We start from the raw sequence: 23,556 nt of genomic DNA, 5'->3' as shown, positions 1-23,556 counted from the left end.
AAAAATTTTATTTTGTTTTATGGTACTTTAAGTATCATTGTCTACCAAGATTGCAAGTATGACAACAAGTGGTCATACTCAACACAGGCATAGGAAAGAGAAAGAAAATGTTTCTATACACATGGATTAACAGTAAATAAAATTAGAAACCTGGAATTGAGGAAATAGTATAGTCTTTCAATTCCCAACCATTGTGCCATAATTTCATCAGCAAGTCTGAATCCCCCATAGTTTCTGTAACTTCATATATAATAGCACCAAAAAGAAGTAAGCACTCAAATGAATTAACATGCATGGAATATTTTTCTTTCAAAATACTATATAATAACTCCATTAGCATCCCTTAATTGCCCCTTGATTCTCAATATGTCCTACTTCATTCAATGTTTAATAATAACTTGAAAGAACTTAGAGAACTATTTGAGGGTGTGGTGCATTATATTGGAAAATGCATGATTTTCAAATGTAAGCGTTTGCTGATGATATAATATCCTCTGCAGGAAGCAATGAATAACACAGCTCTCATCTATCTTCTCTGCAATTGGGACATTTTTACAATAATTAGTGACATTTAAAATTTAACTGAATCTTTTTACCTTAGCTAAATTTATCTATATATATTCTTCCTACAAATATGTTTATTTGCTTCCATTTTAAGTATAAATCCTCTCAAATTGACAGTCCAGATTCACAGTAATGGTAGAAATTGGGATGCTCAACACAGGTGTCAGAAAGTACAAAGGTAGTGATAGACTAGATGGGCCTAATGAACTCCTCTTTTCATATTCCTAATCACTAATGTTTCACTAACTTGTCCTTAACTAATTAAGATTCCAAATTTTTTCACACTATGATAATTCTCAGGCCAAAATTTAAACATATTTGCCTTCTTAAGGCAAAATTTTTATTTCGTTTTGAAAAAAATTATTGGTTATTTTATTTATTTACAGTTCAAATGTTATCCACTTTCCTGGTTTCTGATCTGCAAATCCCATACTCATCTCCCAATCCAAGCTTCACCCCCAATCTTCTGCCTCATCACCATAGCTAGCATTCTCCTATGGTGGACATCAAGCTTTCAGAGGACCAAGAGCCTTCCCTCCTATTGATGCCAGATATGGGTCTCCTCTATAACATATGCTGCTGGAGTCATGGATCCTACCATATGTATTCATTGGTTGGCAATTTAGTTCCCGTGAGCTCTGGACATTGTAGTTCATTGAAATTGTTGTTCTTCTTATGGGGTTGCAAACCCTTCAGCTCCTTCAGTCATTAACTCCTCCACTGGGGTCCCTGTACTCAGTCAGAAGGTTGGCTGTCAGCATCCTCATCTGTATTGGTAAGGCACTGGCAGAGGTTCTCATGAGACAGCTATATCTCGCTCCTGTCAGCAAGCACTTCTTGGCATAAGCCACCGTGTTTGTGTTTGGTGACTATATATAGGATAGATGTCCAGGTAGGGCAGTCTATGTATGACCTTTCCTTCAGTCTCTGCTCCACTTTTTGTCCCTATACTTCCTTTAGATAGGAGCAATTCTGGGTTAGTATTTTTGATATGGGTTGGTGCCCCCATCTCTCAACCAAGGGCCTTGCCTAACATATAAATATGGTCTCAACAAGTTTTCTTTCACATTTGTGGGATATATCAGCTAAAGTCATCCCAGATGGATCCTGGGAGTCTCTAGCTTTCGTGGCATCTGGAACTTTATGGTGGATAACCCTAGTTCCCCATCCCTTATTACTACAACTAATCTTTAAATAAGTTTAGGTGTTAATAACAATACTTTGCTTTTCAGTGCATGATCTTCAAAAACTGTGTTTTTATGAATTTTTTTCACTACACTGTAAGCATTAAATAACATTCTTTTCATTCTTCACAGGTCCCTCAGTCTTTGTGCACTGAGAGTTGTAGGCCCGGATTCAGGAAAGTAACCATGGAGGGCAAGGCCATCTGCTGCTACAAGTGCACTTCCTGTGCAGACAATGAGATTTCTAATGAGACAGGTAAATGTAGATTTTATGGAATACTTCCTGTTTCTCCACTAAATTCTACAATCTGCTAGCAAGTAAAAAAGTTCTTAGTCAAAGTCAAATATTATTTTTTTCTTTCTTGTAAAATGGAATTTAAGTGACAAATTCATCATAATCCCCTTGAAATAGCTTAACATAGCCATTGCAAATCATTCTTGATTTATAACTTTAATCCATTGTCAATATTTGAAGATACAATATATTCCCCCATACTTTTCAATGCTTTTCTTTTTTTTTTTAAATATTTTTTATTAAGTATTTTCCTCAATTACATTTCCAATGTTATCCCAAAAGTTCCCCATACCCTCCCCCGCCCAATTCCCTACCCACCTATTCCCATTTTTTGGCCCTGGCATTCCCCTGAACTGGGACATATAAAGTTTGTATGTCCAATGGGCCTCTCTTTTCATTGATGGCCGACTAGGCCATCTTTTGATACATATGCAGCTAGAGTCAAGAGCTCCAGGGTACCGGTTAGTTCATAATGTTGTTGCACCTACAGGGTTGCATATCCCTTTAGCTGCTTGGTTACTATCTCTAGCTCCTCCATTGGGGGCCCTTTGATCCATCCAATAGCTGACTACCAGCATCCACATATGTGTTTGCTAGGCTGAGGAACCGACAGACTGATTTCCAAAGTGGTTGTACAAGCTTGCAATCCCACCAACAATGGTGGAGTGTTCCTCTTTCTCCACATCATCCCCAGCATCTGCTGTCACCTGAATTTTTTATCTTAGCCATTCTGACTGGTGTGAGATGGAATCTCAGTGTTGTTTTGATTTGCATTTCTCTGATGATTAAGGATGTTGAACAGTTTTTCAGATGCTTCTCAGCAATTCGGTATTCATAAGGTGAGAATTCTTTGTTTAGCTCTGAGCCCCATTTTTTAATGGGGTTGTTTGATTTTCTGGAGTCCACCCTCTTGAGTTCTTTATATATATTGGATATTAGTCTCCTATCTGATTTAGGATACTTAAAGATCCTTTCCCAATGTGTTGGTGGACTTTTTGTCTTATTGACAGTGTCTTTTGTATTGCAGAAGCTTTGCAGTTTCATGAGGTCTTATTTGTCAATCCTAGATCTTACAGCGCAAGCCATTGCTGTTCTATTCAGGAATATTTCCCCTGTGCCCATATCTTCGAGGCTTTTCCCGACTTTCTCCTCTATAAGTTTCAGTGTCTCTGGTTTTATGTGGAGTTCCTTGATCCACTTAGATTTGACCTTAGTACAAGGAGATTGGAATGGATCAATTTGCATTCTTCTACATGATAACAACCAGTTGTGCCAGGACCATTTGTTGAAAATGCTGTCTTTCTTCCACTGGATGGTTTTAGCTCCCTTGTGGAAGATGAAGTGACCATATGTATATGGGTTCATTTCTGGGTCTTCAATTCTATTTCATTGGTTTACTTGTATGTCACTATACCAGTACCATGCAGTTTTTATCACAATTGCTCTGTAGTAAAGCTTTAGGTGAGGCATGGTGATTCCACCAGAGGTACTTTTATCCTTGAGAAGAGTTTTTGCTGTCCTAGGTTTTTTGTTATTCCAGATGAATTTGCAGATTGCTCTTTCTAATTCATTGAAGAATTGAGTTGGAATTTTGATGGGGATTGCATTGAATCTGTAGATTGCTTTTGGCAAGATAGCCATTTTTACAATGTTGATCCTGCCAATCCATGAGCATGGGACAATTTCAATATTTTTGTATCTGTTGAGGTCTGTTCTGTGACCAATTACATGGTCAATTTTGGAGACGGTCCCTTGAGGTTCTGAGAGGAAGGTATAACCTTTTGTTTTAGGATAAAATGTTCTGTCTATATCTGTTAAGTCCATTTGTTTCATAACTTGGTTAGTTTCACTGTGTGCCTGTTTAGTTTCTGTTTTCATGATCTGTCCATTGAGGAAAGTGGTGTGTTGAAGTCTCACACTATTATTGTGTGAGGTACAATCTGTGCTTTGAGCTTTACTAAAGTGTCTTTAATGAATGTGGCTGCCCTTGCATTTGGAGCATAGATATTCAGAATTGAGAGTTCATTTTGGAGGATTTAACTTTGATGTTTATGAAGTGTCCCTCCTTGTCTTTTTTGATAACTTTGGGATGGAAGTCGATTTTATTTGATATTAGAATGGCTACTCAAGCTTGTTTCTTCAGATCATTTGCTTGGAAATTTGTTTTCCGTCCTTTCACTCTGAGTAGTGTCTATCTTTTTCCCTGAAATGGGTTTCCTGTAAGCAGCAGAATGTTCGGTCCTGTTTGTGTAGCCAGTCTGTTAGTCTATGTCTTTTTATTGGGGAATTGAGTCTATTGATATTAAGAGATATTAAGGAAAAGTAATTGTTGTTTCCTTTTATTTTTGTTGTTAGAGTTGGCATTCTGTTCTTGTGGCTGTCTTCTTTTTGGTTTGTTGAAGGATTACTTTCTTGCTTTTTCTAGGGCGTGATTTCTGTCCTTGTTTTTTTTTTTTTTTTTTTTTTTTTATCCTTTGAAGGGCTGTGTTTGTGGAAAAATAATGTGTGAATTTGGTTTTGTCATGGAATACTTTGGTTTCTCCATGTATGGTAATTGAGAGTTTGGCTGGGTATAGTAGCCTGGGCTGGCATTTGTGTTCTCTTAGTGTCTGTATAATATCTGTCCAGGCTCTTCTGGCTTTCATAGTCTCTGGTGAAAAGTCTGGTGTAATTCTGATAAGCCTGCCTTTATATGTTACTTGATCTTTCTCCCTTACTGCTTTTGATATTCTATCTTTATTTAGTGCATTTGTTGTTCTGATAATTATGTGTTGGGAGGAATTTCTTTTCTGGTCCAGTCTATTTGGAGTTCTGTAGGCTTCTTTTATGATCATGGGCATATTTTCCCTTAGGTTTGGAAAGTTTTCTTCTATAATTTTGTTGAAGATATTTGCTGGCCCTTTAAGTTGAAAATCTTCATTCTCATCAACTCCTGTTATCCTTAGGTTTGGTCTTCTCATTGTGTCCTGGATTTCCTGGATATTTTGAGTTAGGATCCTTTTGCATTTTGAATTTTCTTTGTTTGTTGTGCCGATGTTCTCTATGGAATCTCCTGCACCTGAGATTCTCTCTTCCATCTCTTGTATTTTTTTGCTGATGTTCGCATCTATGGTACCAGATTTCTTTCCTACGGTTTCTATCTCCAGTGTTGCCTCACTTTGGGTTTTCTTTGTTATGTCTACTTCCCTTTTTAGGTTTAGTATGGTTTTGTTTATTTCCATCGCCTGTTTGGATGTGTTTTCCTGTTTTCCTTTAAGGACTTCTACCTGTTTGGTTGTGCTTTCCTGTTTTTCTTTAAGGATTTGTAACTCTTTAGCTGTGTTCTCCTGTATTTCTTTAAGTGAGTTATTAAAGTCCTTCTTGATGTCCTCTACCATCATCATGAGATATGCTTTTAAATCCGGGTCTAGCTTTTTGGTTGTGTTGGGGTGCCCAGGACTAGGTGGGGTGGGAGTGCTCTGTTCTGATGATGGTGAGTGGTCTTGATTTCTGTTAGTAGGATTCTTATGTTTGCCTTTTGCCATCTGGTAATCTCTGGAGCTAGTTGTTATAGTTGTCTCTGTTTATAGCTTGTTCCTCAGGTGATTATATTAGCCTCTATCAGCAGACATGGGAGACTAGCTCTCTCCTTACTTTCAGTGGTCAGAGTACTCTCTGCAGGCAAGCTCTCATCTCGAAGGGAAGGTGCCCAGATATCTGGTGTTCGAACAGGCCTCCTGGCAGAAGTTGTGGTCCACTCACCAGAGGTCTTAGGATCCCGTGGGGGATCCTGTGTGGGTCCTTGCGGGTGTCCAGAGACTCAGCGGGCAAGGAACCCTGGTGCTGCAGTGGACAGGAAGGGTTTTCAATGCTTTTCATTGCACAGTGCCACTTAACATGTATTAATAAGGGATCAAAGGTTTTTTATTAGTTTTTTTTTATATATTTTTTTCTTACATTTCAAATCCTATCCCAAAGTCCCCTACACCCTCCAAACGCCCTGATCTTCAACCTACCTACTCAGACTTTCTGGTCCTGGCATTGCCTTGTACTGGGCCATATAATTTTCACAAGACCAAGGGCCTCTCCTGCCATTGATGGCCGACTAGGCCATCTTCAGCTACATATGCAACTAGAGACAGAGCTCTGGGGGGGCGCGTGGATGGTTAGTTCATATCATTGTTCCTCCTATAGGATTACAGACCCCTTAGCTCCTAGGGTACTTTCTCTAGCTCCTCCATTGTGGGCCCTGTGTTCCAACCAATAGATGACTGTGTGCATCCACTTCTGTATTTGCAAGGCACTGTCATAGCCTCACAAGAGACAGATATATCAGGGTACTGTCAGCAAAATCTTTCAGGAATATGCAATAGTGTCTGGGTTTGGTGGTTTTATATGGGATGGGTCCCTGGGGTTGGGGAGTCTGTGGATGGTCTTTCCTTGCATCTTAGCTCTGAACTTTGTCTCTGTAACTCCTTCCAAGGGTGTTTTGTTCCCCATTATAAGAAGGAAGAAAGTATCCACACTTTGGTCTTCCTTCTTCATGAGTTTCATGTGTTTTGCAAATTGAATCTTCGGTATTCTAAGTTTCTGGGCTTAATATGCGCTTATCAGTGTGTGCATACCATGTGTGTTCTTTTAGGATTGGGTTACCTCACTCAGGATGATATCCTCCAGATCCATCCATTTGCCTAAGAATTACATGAATTAATTATTTTTAACTGCTGAGTAGTACTCCATTGTGTAAATGTATCACATTTTCTGTACCCATTCCTCTGTTGAGGGACATCTGGGTTCTTTCCAGCTTCTGGCTATTATAAATAAGTCTGCTATGAACATAGTGGAGCATGTGTCCTTATTACAAGTTAGAACATCTTCTGGGTAAATGCCCAAGAGAGGAATTGCTTTATCTTCCGGAAGTAATAAATCCAATTTTCTGAGAAATATCCAGACTGATTTCTAGAGTGGTTGTACAAGCTTGCAATCTCACCAACAATCGAGGAGTGTCCCTCTTTCTCCACATCCTTGCCAGCATCTGTTGTCACTTGAATTTTTGATCTTAGTCATTATGACTGGTGTGGGGTGGAAATACAGGGTTGTTTTGATTTGCATTTCCCTGATGATTAAGGATGTTAAATATTTTTTTCTGGTGCTTCTCAGCCATTTGGTATTCCTCAGGTGAGAACTCTGTTTAGCTCTGTACCCCATTTGTTAATATGGTTATTTCATTTTCTGGAGTCCATATTCTTGAGTTCTTTTTGTATATATTGGATATTAGTCCCCTATCAGATTTAGAATTGGTAAAGATCCTATCCCAATATGTTGGTGGCCTTTTTGTCTTATTGACAGTGTCTTTTGCCTTACAGAACCTTTGTTGATTCTCGATCTTACAGTACAAGCCATTGATGTTCTGTTCAGGAATTTTCCCCCTGTGCCCATATCTTTGAGGCTTTTCCCCAATCTCTCCTCTACATGTTTCAGTGTCTCTGGTTTTATATGGAGTTCCTTGATCCACATGGACTTGACCTTAGGTCAAGGAGATAAGAATGGATCAATTCTCATTCTTCTACATGATACTGCAAGTTGTGCCATCAACATTTGTTGAAAGTGCTGCTTTTTTCCCACTGCATGGTTTTAACTTCCTTGTCAAATATCAAGTGACAATAGGTGTGTGGGTTCATTTCTGGGTCTTCAAATATATTCCCTTGATCTACCTGTCTCTCTCTGTACCAGTACCATGGGGTTGAGTTTTGTTTGTTTGTTTGTTTGTTTGTTTTTTTATCACATTTGCTCTGTAGTACAGCTTAATGTCAGGCATGGTGATTCCATCAGAGATTTTTTTTTTACCATTGACAAGAGTTTTTGCTATCCTAGGTTTTTGTTATTTCAGATGAATTTGCAGATTGCCCCTTCTAATTCATTGAAGAATTGAGTTGGAATATTGATGGAGATTGCATTGAATCTGTAGATTGCTTTCAGCATGATAGCCAGTTTTACTACATTGATCCTGCCAATCCATGAGCATGGGAGAACTTTGCGTCTCCTGAGATCTTCAATTTATTTCTTCAGAGACTTGAAGTTCTTATCATACAGATCTTTCACTTCCTTAGTTAGAGTCATACCAAGGTAGTTTGTATTATTTCTGCCAATTATGAATGATGTTGTTTCCCTAATTTGTTTCTCAGCCCATTTATCATTTGTGTAGAGAAAGGGCATTGATTTGTTTGAGTTAATTTTTTATCCAGCAAATTCACTAAAGCTGTTTATCAGGTTTAGAAGTTCTATGGTAGAATTTTTAGGATCACTTATATATACTATCATATCATCTGCAAATAGTGATATTTTGATTTCTTCCTTTCTAATTTATATCCCCTTGATGTCCTTTTGTTTTTGAATTGCTCTGTCTAGGACTTCAAGTACTATATTTAATTGGTAGGATGAAAGTGGGCAGCTTTGTCTAGTCCCTGATTTTAGTGGGATTGCTTCTACCTTCACTTTATTTACTTTGATGCTGGCTACTGGTTTGCTGTATATTGAGTTTATTATTTTTAGATATGGTCCTTGAATTCCTGATCTTTTCAAGACTTTTATCATGAATGGGTGTTGGGTTTTGTCAAATGCACTCTCAGCATCTAATGAGATGATCATGTGGTTTTTGTCTTTGAATTTGTTTATATAGAGGAATACGTTGATGGGTTTCTGTACATTGAATCATCTCTGCATCCCTGGGATGAAGCCTACTTGATCACGATAGATGATCATTTTGATGTGTTCTTGGATTCGGTTTGCAAAGATTTTATTGAGTATTTTTTCATCGATGTTCATAAGGGAAATTGGTCTGAAGTTCTCTTTCTTTGTTGGGTCTTTATGTGGTTTATGTATCAGAGTAATTGTGGCTTCATAGAACGAATTGGGTAGAGTACCCTCTGCTTCTATTTTGTGGAATAGTTTGGGGAGAACTGGAATTAGGCCTTCTTTGAAGGTCTGATAAAATTCTGCACTAAACCCATCTGGTCCTGGGCTTTTTTTGGTTGGGAGACTATTAATGACTGCTTCTATTTCTATAGGCGATATGGGATTGTATTGGTCACTAACCTCATCCTGATTTAACTTTGGTTCCTGGTTTCTGTCTAGAAATTTTTTCCATTTTATCCTGGTTTTCCAGTTTTGCTGAGTATAGTCTTTTGTAGTAGGATTTGATGATGTTTTGAATTTTCTCAGGTTCTGTTGTTATTTCTGATTTTGTTAATTAGGATACTGTCCATGTGCCCTCTAGTGGGTCTGGCTAAGGGTTTATCTACCTTGTTGATTTTCTCGAGAACAAGGTCCTGGTTTGGTTGATTGTTTGAATACTTCTTTTTGTTTCCACTTGGTTGATTTCAGCCCTGCCTTTGAATATTTCCTGCTGTCTACTCCTCTTGTGTTAATTTTCTTCCTTTTGTTCTAGAGCTTTTGGTATGTTGTCAAGCTACTAGTGTATGCTCTCTCTAGTTTCTTTTAGAGGCACTCAGAGCTATGATTTTTCCTCTTAGGACTGCTTTCCCTATGTCCCATAAGTTTGGGTATGTTGTGGCTTCATTTTCATAAAACTCTAAAGAGTCTTTAATTTCTTTGTTTATTTCTTCCTTGATGACATTATAATTGAGCAGAGTGTTGTACAGCTTCCATGTCAATTTTGGCTTTTTATTATTTTTGTTATTATTGAAGGTCAGTCTTAGTCCATGGTGATCTGATAGGGTGCATGGGGTAATTTCAATATTTTTTTTATCAGTTGAGCCCTGTTTTTTGACCATTTTATATGGTCAATTTTGGAGAAAGTACCATGAGTTTCTGAGAAGGTGCATTCTTTTGTTTTAGGGTAAAATATTCTGTAGATATCTCTTAAGCCCATTTGTTTCATAACTTCTGCTACTGTTCATGTATCTCTGTTTAGTTTCTGTGTCCAGGATCTGTCCATTGATGTGAGTGGAGTGTTGAATTCTCCCACTATTATTGTGTGAGGTGCAATATGTGTTTTGTGCTTTACTATAGTATCTTTAATGAATGTGGCTGCTCTTGCATTTGGAGCATAAATATTCAGAATTGAGAGTTCATCTTGGAAGATTTTACCTTTGATAAGTATGAAGTGCCCCTTCTTGTCTTTTTTGATAACTTTGGGTTGCTAGTCAATTTTATTCAATATTAGAATGGCTACTCCAGCTTTTTTCTTCAGACCATTTGCTTGGAAAATTGTTTTCCAGCCTTTTACACGGAGGTAGTGTCTGTCTTTTTCCCTGAGGTGGGTTTCCTGTAAGCAGCAAAATGTTGGTCCTTTTTGTTTAGTCATTTTGTTAGTCTATGTTTTTTTATTTGGGAGTCGATTCCATTGATATTAAGATATATTAGAGAAAAGTAATTCTTGCTTCCTGTTATTATTATTATTATTATTATTATTATTATTTTAGAGTTGAGATTCTGTTCTTGAGGCTGTCTTCTTTTAGATTTGTTGAAGGATTACTTTCTTGCTTTCTCTAGGGAATAGTTTCTATCCTTTTGTTGGTGTTTTCCCATTATTATCCTCTGAAGGGCTGGATTCATAGAAAGGTATTGTGTGAATTTGGTTTTGTCATGGAATATTTTGGTTTCTCCATCTATGGTAATTGAGAATTTTGCTGGGTATAGTAGCCTGGGCTGGCATTTGTGTTTTCTTACGGTCTGAATAACATCTTTCCAGGATATTCTGGCTTTCATAGTCTCTGGTCAGAAGTCTAGTGTAATTCTAATAGGCCTGCCTTTATATATTACTTTACCATTTTCCTTACTGCTTTTAATATTCTATCTTTATTTAGTGCATTTGTTGTTCTGATTATTATGTGTCGGAAGGAATTTCTTTTCTGGTCCAGTCTATTTGGAGTTCTGTAGGCTTCTTGTATGTTCAAGGGCACCTCTTTCTTTAGGCTAGGGATGTTTTCTTCTATATTTTTTGAAGATGTTTGTTGTCCCTTTAAGTTGAAAATCTTCATTCTCATCTACTCCTATTATCTGTCCCTTTAAGTTGAAAATCTTCATTCTCATCTACTTCTATTATCCGTAGGTTTGGTCTTCTCATTGTGTCCTGTGTTTCCTGGATGTTTTGGGTTAGGATCTTTTTGCATTTTGCATTTTCTTTTATTGTTCTGTCCACATATTCTCTATGGAATCTTTTACACCTGAGATTCTCTCTTCCATCTCTTGTATTCTGTTGCAGATGCCTGCATCTATGGTTCTTGATTTCTTTCCTAGGGTTTCTATCTCCAGAGTTGTCTCCTTTGGGTTTTCTTCATTGTTTCTTCTTCCATTTTTAGATTTTGAATGGTTTCGATTGAATTCCATCACCTGTGTGGTTGTGTTTTCCTGTAATTCTTTGAGGGATTTTTGAGCTTCCTCTTTAAGGGATTCTACCTGTTTATCAGTGTTCTCCTGTATTTCTTTAAGTGAGTTAATAATGCCCTTTTTAAAATCCTCTACCACCATCATGATATATGATTGTAAATCAGTCTTTCTTTTTAGGTGTTTTGGGGTATCCAGGATTCGCTGTGGTGGGCTTACTGTGTTCTGATGATGCCCTGTCATCTTGGTTTCTGTTAGTAAGATTCCTTCGTTTGTCTTTCACAATCTGGTAATCTCTGCTGTTAGATGTTCTAGCTGTCTTTGGCTGGAGCTTGTTCCTCCTGTGATTCTTTAGCCTCTGTCAGCACTCCTGGGGGACCAACTCTCTCCTGCATCCCAGTGGACAGAACACTCTCTGCAGGCAAGCTCTCCTCTTACAGGGAAGGTGCACAGAAATCTGGGGCTCAGATCCACCTCCTGGTTCCTGGGGTCAGAGCCTTCCCTGGAGGCTGACTCTCCTCTGGCATGAAAGGTGTCCAGAGGTCTGGGTTTCAGCTCTGTCTTCTTGCTGAGGATGAAGGTCTGAAGGGACTCTGTCCAAGAAGCTCTATTGCTTCTGCTGCCCATATGCTCTCCTACATTGACCCATCTCAGTGATCCCAAGATTCTGGGTGTGCTAGGCCCTGTCTTTGTCCTTTGACACTGTTGCTGCTAACACAAGACCCTCTGGGTTTTTTGGAACTGATGTTGCATTCCAAGCACCAGTGATCTCAAAGTCCCGGGTTTGCTAGGGTGCCTGCAGCGTGGAGAATCCCCTCAAGATAGTTTTTCAAAATGTTTTTCAATGATTTTTAAGAGCCATGTAAGTCTCAGATCTGTTGCACCTTTATAGTTATTATTAACAGTTCATTTCTCATTTTTATTTGTTTGAATATTTCATACAATGTTATTTCATCACCTTCACTGCTCATACTCCTCCCAGATTTATTTCCCCATTCCATAACTTCCAAAATTTGTATTTGAACTATCTAAAACAGTTCATGATAACCATTTATTCTTATGTTTGTGCTTGTCACATAAAGGTTCTTAACAAACCAGGTTCTGCACACTGAAATAGAAAACTGATTATCCTCCCATTAGCTATCATTTGGCAATATTCATTTTCTGAATATGGGAGTCTCTTTATGACTAACTCTAATATTTATGCTGAAATTTCTCTGGGTTAAGCCTGCATTCTTCTAACACATTTTCACATGTGTCATGAATTAATGGGAGCAATTTCTCTGTGCAGAAAACAGTATTATTTTGAGCTCTTTTGTATACAGTAGGTTTGGTAACTTTCTAGCTTCTCTTAGATTAGAGTTTACAGAATATATATATATTATGTAAAAACACTTATGTATAAATATGTGGCAGATTTATACAATATAATATTACTCAGTTATTAAAATCAATGTCATCATGAGTTTTGAAGGAAAATTGATGAAACTACAAAATATCATCCTGAGTGAGATATCACAGACCTAAAAGGACATATATCATATGTATTCACTAATAAGTTCATATTAGTTAAAAAAAAAACCAAAAAAAACAAAAACAAAAACAGAGAACACATACGATAAAACCCACAGAGTTCAGGAATTTTAAGAAGCAGAAAGGCCAAGATGGGAATAAAGTAATGAGTTAAGAAACTGTGGGATGGTGGCCACAGAATGGGTGCCATGACTAGATAGTAAACAAATAAATGCATTCATTAAACATGGTGTGTCCTTATAGATTTAGTATTTGTTCAATTCCATAATAGCAGGAAGCATAAAAGCAGCCAGAATTAGGATCTTAGCATTTAACTTGTATTCTAGTGTGATTTGAAGGCAACAACAGAAAACTTTCTCCAGCATGTGATCCTTATAGCATGTGATCTCATCTGAGGATTTAACCTCAGCCATTCTAGTTAGTGTAAGGTGAAATCTGAGGGTTGTTTAGATGTGCATTTCACTGATCAATAAGGACTTTAGTTCTTAAGTGCTTTTTAGCCTTTAGAGATAACTCTGTTGTAAATTCTCTGGGTTATGCTGAGTAAATTGATGTACTTCGTTTTCTTCAAGGTCGTAAGTATTGATATATTTAATTATTTTTAAATACAGACTCTTAATTAGACCAGCACTGTAATTGAATATGCTTTCTTTTTATTGTATGTTTTCGGCTTCTTTTTCAAATATAAAGTGTCTATGTGTATGTGGGCTTATTTCTGGGTCTTCACTTCAATTCCATTGATTGACCGGTCTTTATATGTTCCAATACAATATGTTTTTAAAATCACTATTGCTGTGTAGTACAGCTTGAGGTCAGGGATGGTAATTCCTCCAGTAGTTCTTTTGGTGTTAAGAATTGTTTTTTTCTAAGCTGGGATGTTTGTTTTTACATATGAAATTGAGAGTTGCTTTTTCAATGTTTGTGAAGAACTGTATTGGAATATTGATGGGGATTGCACTGAATCTGTTGATTGCTTTTGGTAGGATGGCTATATTTACTATGTTGATCCTACCAATCTACGAGCATGGAACACCTCCTCATTTTCTGAGGTCTTTTTCAAATGCTTTCATGAAAGACATGAAGTTATTGTCATATAGATCTTTCATTTACTTGGTAAAAGTTACACTAAGATATTTCATACTATTTCTGCCTATTGTGAAGAGTGTTGTTTTTCTAATTTTTTTCCTATCCTGTTCATCTTTCATGTAGCAGAAGGCTACAATTTGTTTGAGTTAATTTATTATCCATCTACTTTACTTAAGTTCTATATTAGCTGTGGATGGACTCTGGTATATTTTTTGAGGTCACTTATGTGAAATGAAATATCATCCACAAATTGTGGTACCTTGACTATTTCTTTTCAAATTTTTGTCCCTTTGATCTACTATTCTTCTCTTATTGCTATATCTAGAACTTTGAGTATTATATTAAGTAGATATTGAAAGAGTAGTCATCATTGTCTTGTCTCTTAATTTAGGAGGATTGCTTCAACTATCTCTCTGTTTAATTTGAGGTTGGTGATGGTTTGCTGTATATTGATTTTATCATGCTTAAGTAAGGGACATGAATTTTTGATCTGCCCAATACTTATAATATGAAGGGGTGTTTTATATTGACAAATGCTTTTCTCAGCTTCTATTGAGATAATCATGTTATTTTCCATTGAGTTTATTTACATAGTGGATTATATTAATATACTTTTGTATATTGAACCATCTCTGTATCCCCAAAATTCTTCACGAGAATTCCTACAGCTGATATAACTACTCAATAATGTGGTTGGATACAAAATTAACTCAAAGAAATTAGTACCAACCTATGCATAAACAATAAAAGGTCTGAGAAGGGAGTTAGAGAAACAATACTGTTGACATTAAACACAAATAACAGCAACTTCATGTGGGTCTAAGCAAGTAACTGAAGGATCTGTATGACACAAACTTCAGGTCTCTGAAGAGAGAATTGCGATATCAAAAGATGAAAACATCTACCTTGCTTGTAGTTCAATAGAATTAACATAGTGCAAATGACCATCTAACCAACAGCAATATCCAAATTCAAATTAAATTTCCAAAACAATTCTTCACAAATTTTGAAACAGCAATTATCAACTTCAAATGGAGGCTTCTGATTCTTTTGAAATGTCCACACTATTTTCTTTTAATACCAACTTTGAACAATAATAAATTTTACCCTAAAATTTTCACCCAAGTGAAATCCTTACACACACACACACACAGACACACACACACACACACACAAACACACAAACACACACATGAATATATAAATGAAAATTTTGAATTATTCTGTGTATCCATATAAAGAGTTATTCACAAACTAAGAACAAATTTGGCCATTGTCTATTAATTTATTATATTGTACAACAGTATGCAGCACAAAGAAATGGTAAACACTAAATTTGAAAATATTGCTTATAGAAAGTTAAGAAGTAAGGTAATACTACCCTTTATATGCTAAAATACCAATTCAATGTTATTAAATAAAATTGACACTCTGTTTATCAATTATATTTTAAGAAATATAAAAATATTGTGTTAGACATTGTCTTGGGGTTTTATTGCTGTGAACAAATACCATGCCAAAGGCAAAACATATAAGCACATTTAATTGGGACTGGTTTACCAGTTCAGAGATCTAATCAATTATCATCAAGGTAGGAGCATGGCATCATCCAGTCAGGCATGATGCAAACAAGTTGAGAATTCTACATCTTCTTCTGAAGGCTGCTAGTTAAAGACTGGTATCTTGGCACATAAGACAATGGACTTAAAGACCATGCACACAATGACACATTTTCTTTAAGAACACACCTACAAATAGTGCCAACCATATTTAAACTAGGGCTTTATAGTCCCTCGGTCCCATCGGCATGTTAAACACTTGAGGCTCTGGAGGCAATAACTAGGCACAGCATTATTAAAAAAAAATCTTTTGTCCAACTGATAACATACAAATATTTTATAACAGTTTCAACAATGTTAAACATCCAAGTTCAAAGTCTCCTCAGAGATTAAGTCTAACTATTCAGTGTAATCACAAAGCAAGACACAAATCAGTTAGGCAAACTGCAGACTCCTGATCTTCATGTTTGATGTCAAGGAGGTGATCAGATGTCCACTAGTTTTTCACCTTTGTTGACTGCAACAAACTTCTTTTTCCTGGGCTACTTCCAATATCTGTTAGCAGCTTTCCTCAGAAGATACAGCATGGCTTGGGAATCTTGAACATTTTGGAATTTCCAAGTCAGCTTCAACATTAATGATTCATCTTCCAATGTCTGGGATCGACACATGATCTTCTAGGTTCCTTCAAAGAGCTTGCTTTATGTCTCCAGCTCTGCCCTCTGTAGCACTCAAGGCTCTGGTAAACTCCATTGTAGTTTGGTAGAAGTTTTGGTGATCATCCCATGTTATTGGCATCTCCAGTACACTGGGGTCTTGCACTGAAACTAGGCTTCAACAATAACCTTTAATAGGCTCTTTTCATAGTTCTAAGCCTTCACTTCCTTGCATGACCCCTCTAGTCCTGGGCTATCAACTTAATCTGAAGTTTTACCTTCACCAATTAAATTTCCTGGCTTCTCACATCTCCAAGCCTTAGCTACTCACCATGACCCATTCATAGTTTCAAACCCAGTAACACCTCTGTGACTCTAACCCTAAGTCAAGCTGCAGTCTGAAGTATAACCTTTGCTCTTTGTAACACACCTTTTTTTACTCTCAGAAAAACAGTTCCCAAATGATTTCACCTCAGTGATGCTAATCTATTCTAAATTATTGCTAATTTCTTACCTCTAGATAATCAGCACCATTTGTTCTGGTAGTCACCTTATCTTATTGACTCATAAGTCAAAGCCACATGGCCAATACATCTGAGTTTGGCGGAGTACTATGGCTGGAATATGGCTCCCCCTTATTCTATTACTAGCTTTAGTTTTACAATTCTCTAACTGCATAAACTTGTCTGTCCTTGGACTTGCTCTGTACATTGACTTTGAACTCAAAAATCATTATAACTCTGTCTTAAGAATGCTGATATGTAACACATGTAGTATCACTCCTATATTTAAGCTTATCTCTACTTGAAAGTTGCTGTGTCACAGGCTGGCCTTAAACTCAGAGATCTGCTTTTCCTTGTTTCCTGGTATTAAAGGAGTATAACATTATGCCTTGGCCTAAGATTCTCATAGCCACTGTTTTCCAAAATCTGGGTCAAGAAGCTCGGCCAACCTCAATTTTCTAAACAGATACCACATACCAAATTTAAACTAGGATCAGATAAATATTCTAACAGTCCCATATCCCCTAAAGAAATAGAAACAGTCATTAATAGTCTCCCAATCAAAAAAAGCACAAGACAAAATGGGTTCAGTCCAGTGTTCTATCAGACCTTCAAAGAAGACCTAATACCAATACGCCTCAAACAACTCCACAAAATAGAAACAGAAGGTACTCTACCCAGTTTGTTCTATGAAGTTACAATTATGCTGATACATATACCTCATAAACACCCAACAAAGAAAGAATTTCATACCAATTTCCCTTATAATTATTGATGCAAAAATCCTCAATAAATTCTGGCAAACTGAATATACTGCTTTCCAAGATCAAAATCTCGAAATCCACACACTTCCAACCAAAATATGGCCAGGCCTATCATGGAAATATTCCACTACAGGTACTAGCTTATGTCTTAGTTAGGGTTTTACTGCTGTAAACAATCACTTTGACACAGTCAACTTTTGTTTGTTTGTTTGTTTTCTTTGTTTTTTTCAAGTCAGGGTTTCTCTGTATAGCCCTGGCTGTCTTGGAACTCACTCTGTAGACCAGGCTGGCCTCAAACTCAGAAGTCCGCCTGCCTCTGCCTCCCAAGTGCTGGGATTAAAGGCATGCACCACCATGCCTGGTCCACAGTCAACCTTTATAAGGACAACATTTCATTGTGACTGTCATACAGGTTCAGACGTTCAGTAATTTATCCTCAAGTCTGGAGAATGAGAGCATCTAGGCAGACATGTCACAGGAGGAGCTGAGAATTATATTTTCAGGTGAAATCTTCTAGGAAAAGACTGACATCTGTGCATCTAGCATGAGTGTCTTAAATCCCACTTCCCCAGTGACATACTTCTTTCAACAAGGCCACACTTCAAAACAGTGCCACTTTCTGTGCCAAGCATATTCAAACTACCATACTAACATCATATATTTTATAAATCTTTGTGCATCTATTTTCTGTTATTCATAATATTTATGAAAATATTTAAAAGTTCCAGAGCAGAGTATTATAATTTATTCAAAAATCCCTCATATTCTAAGAATATTCTAAGAATATTCTGTCTATGTAAAAATATATGCTTGCTTCAAATGTTATGAAAACATATTATTGGGTGATATTCAGCAATATCTAATGTGACATTGCAGAAACTCCAGCAGAGAATGAACAGAATTTGAAAGCACAAGAGTTTTAAGGAAAAAAATTAAATTTAGTATTCACATATAAGAAAGCATTATCTGAAAAACTTTGCAAACATATTTCCTCTAATCTAGATTTCCCATGTTTTAGTTAAAAAGGATCTGTGAACTATGAGTACTCTCAGGGCCACAGTAGATTTTTGCAATGTAACTTAGTATTGAAGTTACTTTCAAAAGAGATACAGCATTATCAATAAAGGCAGAGAAATAATGTATGTAAAGAGATCAAAGGCATTTAGGTAATAAAGTTTAAATCGCAATGAAGAAGATTTTTAAGGAATTTACTGAAAGTTGATAGTTACCTGAAAAGATTTAATACTGTTATTTAAAAAGTTAGGGCTTGGCAGTCTACATATTTTCTCACTGAAACCATTCCAAGTTGTACATACACTGGCTAAAGATTGGATATTAACATGTAAAAGGTAGATATAGGGAGAACAAGGATTTGTGAGTAAAAACTGAGGGAAGCAAACATGTGTGCTGGTAAGATTAAAAGAAACATTGCATAAAATCCTATTACATTTGAAAATAAATATGGAAAGAAATATGTAAGGAACAAGGTGCAGGTTATAAATCTAGAATTTTGCATACCAGTGTTCTAATTATTTTGTCTCTGAGAAAACAAAGTGTCATAACTTCTGAGATAGTCCCTGTAATTAGAAATATCTCATAAAAAAAGGAATTGTCATAGTCTGGACTTCTGCTGTCATGATAACCTATATTTCTGAGCAGATGTAGACCAGTGTATGAAGTGTCCAGAGAGTCATTATGCAAATAAAGAGAAGAACAACTGCTTCCAAAAATATGTGAGCTTTCTGGCCTATGAAGACCCCTTGGGGATGGCTCTAGCCATCATAGCTTTGTGCTTATGTGCACTCACTGTCTTTGTTATTGGCATATTTGTGAAACACAGAGACACTCCTATTGTCAAGGCCAATAATCGAGTACTGAGTTACATTTTGCTCATTACACTCACCTTCTGTTTCTTATGTTCTTTGAACTTCATTGGTCAGCCAAACACAGCTGCCTGCATCCTTCAGCAGACCACCTTTGCAGTTGCTTTCACTGTGGCTCTTGCCACTGTGTTGGCCAAAACTATTACAGTGGTTCTTGCTTTTAAGGTCAGTTTTCCAGGGCAAATAGTAAGGTGGTTAATGATATCTAGGGGTCCAAACTACATCATTCCTATCTGCACCCTGATCCAACTTCTTCTTTGTGGAATATGGATGGCAACTTCTCCACCATTCATTGACCAAGATGCTCATTCTGAATATGGACACATCATCATTTTGTGCAACAAGGGCTCAGCTGTTGCCTTCCACTCTGTCCTGGGATACCTCTGTTTCTTGGCCCTTGTGAGTTATACCATGGCCTTCTTGTCTAGAAATTTGCCTGATACATTCAACGAATCCAAGTTTCTGTCATTCAGTATGCTGGTGTTCTTCTGTGTCTGGGTCACCTTTCTTCCTGTCTACCATAGCACTAAAGGGAAAATCATGGTGGCTATGGAAGTATTCTCTATCTTGACTTCCAGCACAGCACTCCTTGCCTTCATATTTGGTCCCAAGTGTTACATTATCTTGTTAAGACCAGAGAAGAATTCATTTAGTCATACCAGGAAAAAAACCACATTTCAGAAGGAAGAATTTTCCTAAAATATAGTTTTAGAAATGAATTTAGTTTTTATGTTAACAACTTCACAACAGGGATCATTCATATACCATTCTAAAATATGTTATATAATTATAGTATGAATATAATTTTATCAGGTTTTATTCCTTTATTCAACTATATTATAGTGTTATAATATGAAAGCCATTTATTTTCCATGTTTGAAAACCATATTTACTCTGGTGATTCAACTGTTCTGAGTCTAAGGCCTGATGGCTCCATTCCTGGATCATGTCAAATGTTTGTGTCCTTTTTTGATAGAAACTCTTCTTTTTAATTTATTGTTTTGGTTTTATTAAACTTCCTGAGTATTCTTTCTTTTCCTTGCAATAGCAAATATTTACGTTGGACAACCCATTGGTATATAATTTCTTGATGTTCATTAATTAATGATATTAAAATTCAGTTGACATATAAGTAGTGTTTAAATTTGTTATATATGTGTAACTTTCAATGTATAATATTTTAAAATTAAAAACATTGTATATTTAAAGCTCCCATGACATTGAATTCATTTATAATGGTATGTTTGAATGTATTTGTTTATATTGAAACCACCACCTGTCATAATTTAAATGAAAAGTTTTATAATGTTATAGCATTCTAGTTCCTGGCATTATGTGTTGCATTCTAATTCAGTGTGAAAGTTCATTTACAAATGTATTTTAGTACTCAAACTTAAATATAAGTCAACCAGAGCAATCCACTTATAGCCCATATATATAGTTTGACAACATTTGTGACATATCCAGCTGTCTGAAAGTTAGCCAAATATCCTTATATGCATTTAAATTTAGACATTTACACATACATTATGTAGTATTTGCTTTTCTGGTGTATGAACTGATCTGAGAATTGCTGGTGTTACAACTTGTTCATGTTGAATTTTTGTATTGTTCCTTAATATAAACTGTTCATTTGATTTTTATTAACTAAATTTTCTCTCACCTAATTTTCTGTAAATTGTTATAGAACAGTCAATTAATATCCAAAATCACTTATCGTCTTATATTTTATTACTACCCATTTTCCATGATTCATTATTATTGTGTAAAAATAATAGGCATTATACCTAAAATAAACTTTTTTCTGTCCCCATTGTTATATGAAAAAAAGAAATATAAAATTGTTAGAACAATAGCATATGCCTTTTCTCTTACACATGGTCTATCTTCCCTCTTATCACTATATCCTTTGCTTTAACCTTTCAAGATTTTCTTGGTTATTTTCCTATTTGGCTGATGAACAGCTCAACTAGAGGGAAACTACTACATCTTCATTGGAAATTTATATAAGTCTGCCCTGTTGCAGAAATGATATGAGCATTGGAGGGAAACATACACTACCCATATTACTAAAATAACATTGGCACACCCATATCTAGTGAGAATAGTAAATAAAAAAAGGCAGCACAGGTTTTTGAGAAAGATCCAATAAGGCAGACCTCCAAGTTAAGGTCATGATCAATTGTTTTTCAATTTTATTCTGGATATGCACATGTTCTAGGCTTAAGGGAGGCTTTTAGTATTTGTAAAACTTGGGTATATTAGATTGATGGAAATTTTCTTAAGACTTGTTAATGCCAACTTCTATGTATACTTTCCTAAACTTCTCTAGGAATTTACTAAGTATACTACCTATCCTGATTTTGGTAAAATATCCTTGTCTGGGTCTACTTGAACATTCCCTTGCAGAGTTGAGGTTATGACACACATAAATATGTCATAGATCTCCCTAAGATGAAATAGTTTTAAAATATACTTGGAAGATCTGCTTTTGGACTAACAAAGGAAGAAAATAATCAAAACAAAGTAAACTTTGAAAAAGCCAACAAGATTCAGAGGACTAGAGAAGGTGCACCAATATCTAATTACACGTCTCTTCTTACAATGCACACAGGCATATGAGATTGGGGGTTTCACCTATGGTATGTGTACTGGCTAGTCAACTAGTCAACTAGACACAGCTGGAGTTTTCACAGAGAAAGGCGCTTCAATTGAGGAAATGCCTCCATGAGATCCAACTGTAAAGCATTTTCTCAATTAGTGATCAAGGGGGAAAGGCCCCTTGTGGGTGGGACCATCTCTGGGCTTGTAGTCTTGGGTTCTATAAGAGAGCAGGCTGAGCAAGCCAGTAAAGCCAGAACATCCCTCCATGGCCTCTGCATCAGCTCCTGCTTTCTGACCTGCTTGAGTTTCAGTCCTGACTTTCTTGGTGATGAACAGCAGTATGGAAGTGTAAGTCAAATAAACCCTTTCCTCCCCAACTTGTTTTTTGGTCATGATGTTTGTGGAGGAATAGAAACCCTGACTAAGACACATTGGTACCAGCATAGTGGGATATTCCTGTGACAACCTGACCATGTTTTGGGGAGGACTATGGAAGGACTTTGAAACTTTGTGCCAGAAGATCCATTTGCGGTTAAGAACTAGGACAGGGCCTAGCAAACACAGAAGTGGATGCTCACAGTCAGCTATTGGATGGATCACAGGGCCCCCAATGGAGGAGCTAGAGAAAGTATCTGAGGAGGTAAAGAGATCTGCAACCCTGTAGGTGCAACAATATTATGAACTAACCAGTACCCTGGAGCTCTTGACTCTAGCTGCATATGTATCAAAAGATGGCCTAGTCGGCCATCACTGGAAAGAGAGGCCCATTGGACTTGCAAACTTTATATGCCCCAGTACAGGGGAATGCCAGGGCCAAAAAAAATGGGAATGGGTGGGTAGGGAAGTGGGGGGGGAGGTTATGGGGGACTTTTGGGATAGCATTGGAAATGTAATTGAGGAAAATACGTAATTAAAAAAAATATTTCTGAGAGATGTGTAGGAGCTTGGAAGATAATGTTGAGAACAGTGCAGAAAAATGGAGGCCTGGCTTGTGAAATTTCAGAGGCAAAATTAAAGACTCTTTTCAGGGCCATTGCTATTTTGGATTGTGAGGATTCTGTGGTTCTGGTTAGCTGGGGCTAAAGAATCAGCTGTGATTAACAAGATACCAGAACTACTAAAGCAAAACCTTTGCATTACTGGGACTATTGATGCTGGTTAGCTGGAGCTAAGAAATTAGTGGTGATTAAGAAGAGTTCAGCATCATTGAGGTGACATCTTCTGGGAAGTTCTTTCTGAAAGCACAAAGAAGCTGTGTTCCAGAGATAGCCAAGGTTGTACTCTTGCTGGAGTGAGACTTGGTTATGTGTAAAGGTTACCCAGGTGGTACTGGTTTTGAAGGCATGAGGGGGTCATGCAGAGCAGCTGAGGCTCAGCATTATGATAGGCCATGGATGCCATTGGTGAAGGTGCAGCCTCAGTTGCAACTGACAGCCCAAGACTGAAGGGGTCATGCAGTGTTTTGGAGATGCCAGTACCATGAGATGACCACCAAGAGCAGCAGCAGTGGAGTACAGGCATATGGAGCCTAGAGGACGCTGTGTGTGCTACAAAGGGCATGGGTGAAGAAGTGACCCAAGCCCTTGAAGGAGCCCAGA

General features: G+C 37.0%; 1 protein-coding gene across 1 annotated transcript in view; it reads left to right on the top strand.

Moving 5' to 3' along the window:
• LOC110288707 (vomeronasal type-2 receptor 116-like) overlaps positions 1–22,770 on the top strand; it is a 44,036-nt gene extending 21,266 nt beyond the window's left edge. The window contains 3 exon segments of the mRNA XM_085832847.1: positions 1,881–2,004; positions 19,131–20,029; positions 20,031–22,770. Of these exon segments, the coding sequence (XP_085688973.1) occupies positions 1,881–2,004; positions 19,131–20,029; positions 20,031–20,060 (1,053 nt within the window). The 3' untranslated portion in view covers positions 20,061–22,770.
• Positions 22,771–23,556: the final 786 nt, after the last annotated feature.

The sequence above is a fragment of the Mus caroli genome, unplaced genomic scaffold (assembly GCF_978045245.1).
Source record: "Mus caroli unplaced genomic scaffold, Mus_caroli_1 scaffold_18, whole genome shotgun sequence".
Classification (NCBI taxonomy): Eukaryota; Metazoa; Chordata; class Mammalia; order Rodentia; family Muridae; genus Mus; species Mus caroli.
This window is presented reverse-complemented; position numbering and strand designations above follow the sequence as displayed.